We start from the raw sequence: 9,902 nt of genomic DNA, 5'->3' as shown, positions 1-9,902 counted from the left end.
GATAATATAATTAATAACTGACTATGCTCGAGAATGTCTTTAATTATTTGCAGACGCGGAAACCAACGGACCTAAGTGAGCTGCTTGTGCTCACGCGCATATGCGTACAGTGGAGGGAGTGTTCGGAATACTGTGCGCATGTGCGCGGGAACTTGCCGCGCCGTCTTCGCTGTGCGGCGCTGCTCAACTAGCGTGCTCTGCATTACAACTACATTCTATCATCGACTCGGAGCTCTGCTACTTTCTTCTTATTCTCTTTGTGTTATCTTTGATTTGTGTTTTAGTTAATATAATTAGAGTTTGCATATCTTTAGAGAAAAGTATTTGTACAGTCTTACTTATATATATATATTCATAAATAATAAAAGGTGCTTGTCATTTTCAATTTATCCCAGTAATCCAACATTAACTATATAAAATAACATAATTCTGAACAAAGTAATAAAAAAATTGAATTGACTAGTTAAAATTGAAAAAAACAATCATTGATCAAAAACTTATAGCTTAGTTTTATATTTGTTGAATTATTTAATAACGAACTTAATTTTACTTCCATTCTTCTTAACAATGTAAAGCAATAATCCATTGTAGCATATTATAAAAATACTTCAATATACAGGTCAGGTTAAAATAAACTATATTTGTTTTGTAAAAAATATATTTGTTTCAACGTAGCAACACTTTTGCTAATTTTGTGGATAATGATTACGATTAGGTATTTGCATAAAAAAATATAAATAATCCAACCTTATTGTTTTATAGTTTTTAATATATTTTATAATACGACATATTGTTCACAATGTTTATCAATAAATATTGTATATATAACATAAGCAAGGAAAAATAAATTATATATTTTTGACAAAACAAATATAGTTTATTTTAACCTGACCTGTATATTGAAGTATTTTTATAATATGCTACAATTGATTATTACTTTAATTTGTTAAGAAGAATGGAAGTAAAATTAAGTTCGTTATTAAATAATTCAACAAATATAAAACTAAGCTATAAGTTTTTGATCAATGATTGTTTTTTTCAATTTTAACTAGTCAATTCAATTTTTTTATTACTTTGTTCAGAATTATGTTATTTTATATAGTTAAAATATTAATTATAAAATTGACATGTTGACAAACTTATAGAAAACCTTAGAAAAAATTATTTATGTATATGTACATAAAATGTGAATGGTTAATTGAGTAGAATTTAAATTACTTATTATTATAATTACGCAATGTAGAACTCATATAGGGATATCTGGTGATTAGCAAACGTTTTACCTGTTTTATCGACTAACTGCCGCATATTACTAATTTTTACATTTTCCTCAATTTTTGATAGAAAATCGACAAAAGGAAAATTGTTTCGTAATCCGGGAATAAGGAGCTATCATCCGCTATCGATATTATTTCTTTTTAAACAGGAGAAAAATGTTTAATGCATTTTGCGCGCTGTACGAACGCCCGATTTTTTTTCGCAAAAACGGAAAATCCGGAAATAGAATTTCAAGCGGAGACATAATCCGGAAAAAGGGAGAAAACGTTTTAGCTCATGAAAACTCAAAAATATGATTAAAAAATTTTTTTGGGCGTCAGATTCACAAGTCTCATCTAATGATCGCTCGATGAATTTTAAAACGGGTTCATAAAGAAAAAATGTCAAGGAATTTAATAAAAAAGAATTTTTTCAAATAAAAATAACACTTTTTAAGATATGGCCAATTGTTTAAAAAAAATGTTAATAACTTTTGGAAGAATTGATATTAAAGTATTGTTCGTTCAATATCTTCAAAGTACATCTTTACTTCAAAATACATTTTTACGCGTAATTTAAAAAGAAATTCGTTTCGATAACTTAAATGGTTGCGGAGATATAAATTTTTAAAAATTTTTCATAAAAAATTGTCAATTGTTTATATCTTTAGATATAATTATTATAATGATCTAATAATCCATACTTAAGTAAACTACCATATAGGCAACATTTAGATTAAGTTTCAAGAAAATCCGAAACCTACGTTTGATAGCTGATCGTCGTAGTCTGGAATGTACCAAATAACAAATGACAATCGACACTTATTAAACAGAGTACTCGATTCTGTACATCAAAGGCAAAATTCAGATTTCTTTATTCCATTGAGTCTTTCTTATAGATGCGAGCAACAAACATATTATCGTAGCATACTCCGTCAAACTAAAGAGATTAATAGTTTTTTTAATCTGCATAATACTCAAACAAAGTTCGCCATGAACTTAGATTTTATTTTATTTTTCTGAATTTGATTGATAATGTATACTTTTTTTTTTTGTCACTAAATAAATTCAACTGATTTATTGTTAATAAGATTTCTCGGCACCATGACTCATTAAAACTGCATTTGCCCAAGAATTATTTAATGAACAGATGAATGAGAAAATCAATATCATAAAACTAAATTTTTCTAAAATTATTATAGTTATATTCGCATATACCCCACTAGAAACTCATTTTGACAACGATAAATTAATATCTAACGAGCAAACTATATATATTTTTAGAGTAATTGAATATTCTCATTTTTACAGTCATAAGTATAGTTGTAAATTATATATATCCTAATCTAATTTAACAGATAGAAAAATGTTATTTTTTTATAAAAATAAAAATGAACGATGATTCCTGTATCAGTACCAAACAATAACTTAAGGCACCGGCCCAAATGAAGATTACTAAGTAAAAGTAAATGCACTGAATAGAGGAATAATTTTCAACTAGTGCAAAACTTGTGACCAAAATATCGCAAATTGTTTCAAATTCTATTTTCATCATGTGAGTCACGTCTCACATTTTGGTTCAATTAATGTCAGAGTTGAGAATGCAGCAGATTTTTCAACTGGACTTCCTAACATTACTGAATTATTAAACCGTCCTTTGATTATGAGAGCTCGCATTTTACATGGCTGCATCGCTGTATTAATAGTATCATCTGTTTTCATATTTATACTGGAATATTTAGAAATCTGAAAATGAATAACAGAGACGCTAGTCGGAATAGTGATCATTTTATTGAGTTTTATTTTATTGAGTGGTAAGTATGTAGGGAAGATTTGGAAAAAAAGATATCTTTAGTTTTCACGAATCAACATGGATTTATTGACAAAATAATTCATAATAAAAAAAGTTTAGTGTACCATTCATGCGAGTTTGTTGTAAACTAAATGTAAATCTTAAATTGGAAAAAGACTTTACTAGTTAATAATATTGTTAATATTATTATGATTCAATGTATGATACAAAATTATGAAATGTTGAGTTGTGGAGCTACTTTAATTCCGAGATGATAGGAGAATGAATCAATTTATTTACAGGAGCTATAAGTAAGCACTTATAGCACTCAACCAGAAATATTATAAGTATGTACAGAAGATGTTTTACAAATGTATTTATGAGAATTGCTACTCAAAACTTCATGATTTAGTAATAATCTGGCAGTATAAACCATACATATTAGTGCCAAGGCACTTGATTTGGATGACTGATTGTACCTAGTTTGTAATACCTTGTCGTAGAAAGTGACTGTTGAGTCCCTAAACTATGACTTGAGTTTGGAGGCGTTGACATAACAGTTTCAGCACTTTGTGCCGATGTTCCATCACCTTTTAGCACGGCAACGCATTTCCAGTTATTGATATAATTATCTTTCCATAACCTGACACAGCCATCATCTCCAGAACTTGCTAATATTGTACCCATAATATTCCAACAAACGCGCCACACTGTACAGTAGTGATCATCAAATTGTGCAATAGTCGTTATTTCAAACCTCAGTGAACCACTCTGGGCAGATTCCCTAAACAAATAGCAATAATCATGAAAAGAACAATAGCTAAAATACTTGCTAGAAATTATTAATAAAAGAGAAAACTCACGACAATGGTTTTAGTGATACAATTCGTACATCTTTTGTGGCTATAGCTAGTGTGTGATAACTCCTTCCTAAATTTGGTGCAAATGCTATATCGTGGACAGCATCAGCAACAGAAGCTATGGTTTCAGTTTTTGTCCAACGTCTTGCATTTTCTGCATATTCATATATAAAAACTTTTCCTCCGTTTGCTATATTAGTGTCATCACTGCCAACAGCTATCATAGGTGGATGAAGTCTATATATAAAGAACTCTTATTACCTCACATGCATTCCATTGAAAAATAAATACCCTGACTATGGTGATTTTTTTACCTACCTTGATGGAGATGGGTTCCATGCTAAACAGCTACAAGGAAGCTTACAGCTTATGTCATGTTGCAATGTCCATTGACTCAGATTCATGACATCTGGAGCTTCGTACACTCTCAAAACACCATCTGCACTGCAAGTTGCTATCAGCAAGCCCAGTTGTTTTGGAGCAAATTTAACATCAGTTACAGATGTTCTGGAATCTACTAAATTAGTTCTACGAATCCAGTGTCGCATTCCTCGTTCACCTGGTCCAGAGCTTTCCCCAACTAAATTTCAACATATAATTTAAAAAAAAAACACTTGCTCTAATAAAGATTAATAGAAAATGAAGAAAACAAAATGAAACTTGCCAATTTCTTCCCATACTGCTGCAGTACGATCGAACGAGCAAGTAGCTAGCACCTGGCCAAATTCAGGATGCGCCCAAGTCACCTTCCAAACTGATCCACTGTGTGCTTTCCACGATGCAGTCAAATGCCAATTTTCATGTTCATCCTCATCCCAAACCTACAAAAATGTTAACTATTGAATTTGTAAACTTTCAGTGGCTGATTCGTAGGACAAGCGAAACAAACGTTGCTCAAAAAAAAATTATGTATATAGAGACATATAGCGACTAACCTTGACGAACTGATCACTAGAACATGTGGCCATGCGTTGTCCATAGAAATCGTAAGCTATGTCATGAATCAAATCTTTGTGCTCAGCGTTGATGCTGTGTGCTTCAAACATCTTGATAATACTTAAAAACCGTTGTAATTAAGAGATTTCAATAATGACCGCGGTAACTGATAATAATTAAAAATTATAGGTTAGAATAAGCAAAAGCGTGCTCATCGGCCAATCAGCATCGACTCGTGTGTTGTTTACAGTCATTTACAGTTGTTTATTTATAAGTTTATGATTGTAAGCCGCGCATGCCGGTACTGCCGGTAGTGCAGCATTCGGTTGAGCGCTGACTACTGACTCGTCTCTCTCTTGGCTTGGCGGTTGGCGCTCGCCGGTCACGCTCGGTAGCGGGACGAGCACTCGAGGAGACGCAGCGGGCGCATAGATTGATCTTACTAGTATGTAGATGGCACTGGCAGTGCCTTTCTAGTGTCTCTTGTATGACGATCAACTTTTCAGGGGTAGGTTTCAGATTTTCATAAAACTTGGTCTACGTATTGTTTATATGGTAGTGTATTTAAGTATGGATTATTAGATCATTATAATAATTATATCAAAAATTATAAACAATTGAAAATTTTGACGAAAAATTTTCAAAAATTTATATCTCCGCAACCATTTAAGTTATTGAAGCGTTTTTTTTTTTCAAATTACGCATAAAAGGGTGTACTTTGAAAATATTGAATGAACAATACTTTCATATCAATTTTTCCAAAAGTTATTAACATTTTTTTTAAACAATTACCCATATCTCAAAAAGTGTTATTTTTATTTTAAAAATTATTTTTTTATTGAATTCCTTGACATTTTTTTTAAGATTCCGTTTTAAAATTCATCGAACGATCATTAGATACGACACAGTGAACGATAATAGTGGACGCTCACAGGCCCTACGACGCCGAGAAGTCGGTAAGTTTGATAGCAGCGCCGATGCGCGGCCGACAAGCGTTGCGACAGGCCTTACGACGCGGCCGACAAGCGTTGCGACAGGCCTTACGACGCTTGTCGGCCGCGCATCGGCGCTGCTATCAAACTTACCGACTTCTCGGCGTCGTAGGGCCTGTGAGCGTCCACTATTATCGTTCACTGTGTCGTATCTAATGATCGTTCGATGAATTTTAAAACGGAATCTTAAAAAAAATGTCAAGGAATTCAATAAAAAAATAATTTTTAAAATAAAAATAACACTTTTTGAGATATGGGTAATTGTTTAAAAAAAATGTTAATAACTTTTGGAAAAATTGATATGAAAGTATTGTTCATTCAATATTTTCAAAGTACACCCTTTTATGCGTAATTTGAAAAAAATTCGCTTCAATAACTTAAATGGTTGCGGAGATATAAATTTTTGAAAATTTTTCGTCAAAATTTTCAATTGTTTATAACTCTTGATATAATTTGTATAATGATCTAATAATCCATACTTAAATACACTACCATATAAACAATACGTAGATCAAGTTTCATGAAAATCTGAAACCTACCCCTGAAAAGTTGATCGTCATAGTCTGGAATATGCCTTATATTGTTCACTGAACTCTCTGACTGAACGAACTTTACATTGAAGCATCGAGTGAATAAAATGCGCATGCGCACAGTTTTCGTACTTGAATTTGAACATTTAAAATACGATTGTACGAAGGTAGAACTACCTAATGTAAAATTGCACAAACTTCGAAAGAAGAATCAGGCAGTTGAATGGCTAAGTGATAAGAAACGTTAGTTCTTGATAATATTTCGAAAGAAAGAACACACGCGAGGATGTACGATGCGTAAGCAACTTTGACGTAAAAGGTTGGAGCGTGGTTGGAGCAAATGGTCTTACGGACGAGTAGGCAGTGTGCGTAGTCCAAAGTGACTCGAGGCCACAACAACCCGTAAACTCGGCTCGCAGTGCTAAGGCTTGACTTTGAAGCCGACTTGACTCTTGGATCTGCCTATCTACATATATACATGCATGGGTGTGCATGGCTGTGCATGGATGTGTGTGTCTCGTTAGTTAGTCTACACATTAGTTGAATCTTGAGTTCGCTATGGCACATTTAAAGAAAAATAACTTTTAACTTAAAATAAATATTCGCCCACAGTACGTCGCGTAACGTTGTTTGGCTAAAAGTTATATGACTATTCCTGGTTTTGTGAGAAGGGGATATGTGTGATCTGACAAGTAGTTGGCGCTTAACGTAAACAAACATTTACAGCGAGGCTTCGAGTAAGCGAGTTGCTAAGGTATGCGCAGCTCTTACAGCCACGATTTCTCGTACGACAAGCAAATTCACCAATTGACTTGACTCGACTGACGAAACATTGCATTGATTTGGTCGTCGATCGAATGCATAATCGCCGCGAGCGCGGGATCCTTGAGACGGTCAAATAATAGTAGAGTCATGGATGGGCCAGAGAAAGAGATGGCAAAGAAAGCCGACCAATACGCAAAGGTAAGTCACAGCAGGACTGCAATCGGATGTAATAATCGCTACTCGGGGTTACTTTCTGCTATGCAGCGCTTGCTGGTTCGTAACAAGGATCTGGACCAGTCTTTCGAGCCCACCAGGAGTTTCCGCAGGCGCAAGAAAATCATGGACGCCATTGGTAAAAAAGGAATGACATGTAAGACCGAGAGGAAGACGGCCGACGCCGTTGCTAAAACGATTAATCTCGCGCGCAACTTTGCTTTCACGAAGCGGCGGCGGCGGCGGCGGCGGAGAAAGCAAGCAACGAGCCCCAGTTGGTCGACTGGGACGAAGAGCAAGAGAAACCATGCACGAGTACTTGGCTAGAGGGCATCGTCGACAGACTTGACGACACACGCCAATCTCGCGGTTTCAACCAACAGAGCCGAGACTTGGTCGAGTGGCCCGCGCCAGCACATAGCTCCGGCAAGTTATGGCTCAAGATCTCGCTCGACGAGTGTTTTGGCGAATAGTTTCAGCAAGGTTCTCGTTATCCACCCTCTATCTCACGCTGCCTGTCGGCCGTTTGCGCAGAGATGCGAACGGGCCGACCCGCAGGGCGACGCAAAACGAAGCAGGAGCCGCAGCTGCTGAGCCCGAGAGTTCTGCGCGTGCTGGAGCCGCAGGTGGTGTACGTGGAGCGCAGTGTGAACCGAAGCGTGCTGCCGAGCGCGCTCCACGAGCCCGCGGACGAGACGGCCGAGGCGGACTCGACGTTCGTGTCTCTGGTCTCGCGAGAGGCCAGCGCGGAGCAGGAGTACCCCAGCCTGTACTCCAGTCTGCACCCCAGCCGCTACCCCAAGCTGTACCCCAGCCTGTCGTCCATGACGAGGAGGATGTCCGAGCGGCCCGGCTCAACGCTCCGTGGTGAGAGCGCCCGGACTGCGGGTGAGCGGCGAGCGGCCGCACTTGGCCGCGACCTGGCTCTCACAGGCGCCGAGCGCAGCGCGGCGGCCACTCGGACGAGCGACGAGACGGTGTTCGCCACACCGATGGCCGAGTGGCGGCACCCCGACGGCGCGTCGGTCGCGAGCGCGTTGCTCGGGGAAGCGCGCGCGCCGCGGGCGCGCGGCAAGCCCGACCTCGAGTCGACGCGCCAGCAGTCGGTCCAGCCATGGGCCTCACAGCAAGGCACCAGCATATCGACCCTCACCGTGTCGAACACGCCGAGCGACCCGGCGGACCAGCCGGGCGCGTGCGACGCCAGCCCGCCGATCCGGTCGAGTCCGTGCTGGCAGCGGCACGACGAGTCGAGCCTCCGCGTGCTGCTGGACCTGCTGGAGGTGCACCAGACGCAGATCTACCAGGCGAGCAAGGCCCTGGAGCTGTGCCGCGCGACGCGCGAGTTCGCGGTGAGCGGCGAGCGCGTAGAGGCCGAGCGGCTGCTCCTGGCGGCGAACCTCGGCAAGCTGGCGGTCCGCGAGCGCATCCGCGGTGAGGCACTGGCGCCGGCACCGTGCCGCGAGCGCGCCGAGCTGACCGTCGCCGAGCTGAGTGTGCCCCTGCGCGAGCAGCCGCGGCGGCGCGCGGCCCGCGCCGCCGCGGGCGCCGAGTGGTTCGTGCTGGCCGTGAGCGAGGGCCTGCGCGTCTGGACCACCCCGGCGGTCGCCCGGCCCCCCGACGGCCCGCGCCTCCACTTCCCCGGCCGGCTGGCGCTGCCCGAGCTCGCGCCCGACTTCCGGCTGCGCGTCGGCGTCTACTCGATGCGGCTGCGCCCCGGCGCGGCCCTCAGCCACGAGGAGAAGTACCGCATCGGGCGCCGCCGCGGCTGGCCCTGCCCCGCGCCGCGGCTGCCGCGACTGTCGCGCGCGCCGGCGGCCCGCTCGCCGCGGCGCAAGCTCGCCGACTGCTCGGGCTTCCGGCTGCGCGCCAGCCTGGAGCTGCGCCTGGAGCAGCTGCGCGCGCCCGGCCCTGCCTGGCCCCTGCGCCTGGTAAGCCCGCCCGCGCCGGCCCGCGGCCGCCCACAGTCAGCACGGCGACGCTGTTGCAGCTGGACGAGGAGCCGTCGCCGCTGCGGCCCAGCCTGAGCGCGGAGCTGCGCTGCCGGCTGCGGCTGGCCGTGCGCCACGCGGGCTTCCTGACCCACGGCGTCGAGCGGGGCGGCGCGGTCGACTGGAGCCGGCGCTGGTGCGTGCTCGAGGGGCGCAGCCTGCGCTTCTGGAATTACCCGCGCGAGCAGGAGGACGAGCGCCCGCCGCTGCTGGCCATCGACCTGCTGGGCTGCCTGTCACCGCGCGTCGCGCTGGCCGAGCGCAGAATGTGCGCGCGGCCGCGCACGCTGCTGCTGGAGACGGCGCGCCGCTGCCGGCTCGCCGAGGGAGCGCCCGAGGACGGGCCGCGGCCGCAGCGTAGTGGGGCCGTCGTCAGGTAGGCCAGCGGCTCCGCCGCGCCGTCGCCACTGCTTCTTTTCGCCTCTTCCCCTCTGTTCGCAGGAGCCTGCTGTCGTGCGACAGTCAGCACGACCTCGTCGAGTGGCAGTCCCGGCTGAACCACGTGGTGTGCGCCCTGCGCCAGTGGAAGCTCGCGGCCGAGTCCAAGGCTGCGCCACCCGGCGACCT

General features: G+C 42.8%; 1 protein-coding gene across 1 annotated transcript; it reads right to left on the bottom strand.

Moving 5' to 3' along the window:
* Window positions 1-2,760: 2,760 nt before the first annotated feature.
* On the bottom strand, window positions 2,761-5,333 carry LOC131672460 (nucleoporin SEH1-B). Its single transcript, XM_058949683.1, is given in 7 exon segments — window positions 2,761-2,986; window positions 2,989-3,002; window positions 3,542-3,832; window positions 3,912-4,145; window positions 4,227-4,488; window positions 4,573-4,729; window positions 4,844-5,333. Coding segments are annotated over 7 exon segments (1,239 nt in total). The 5' UTR covers window positions 4,955-5,333; the 3' UTR covers window positions 2,761-2,816.
* Window positions 5,334-9,902: the final 4,569 nt, after the last annotated feature.

This window comes from Phymastichus coffea, unplaced genomic scaffold (assembly GCF_024137745.1).
Source record: "Phymastichus coffea isolate CEN01 unplaced genomic scaffold, Cenicafe_Pcof_1.1 PCOF00151, whole genome shotgun sequence".
Lineage (NCBI taxonomy): Eukaryota > Metazoa > Arthropoda > Insecta > Hymenoptera > Eulophidae > Phymastichus > Phymastichus coffea.
This window is presented reverse-complemented; position numbering and strand designations above follow the sequence as displayed.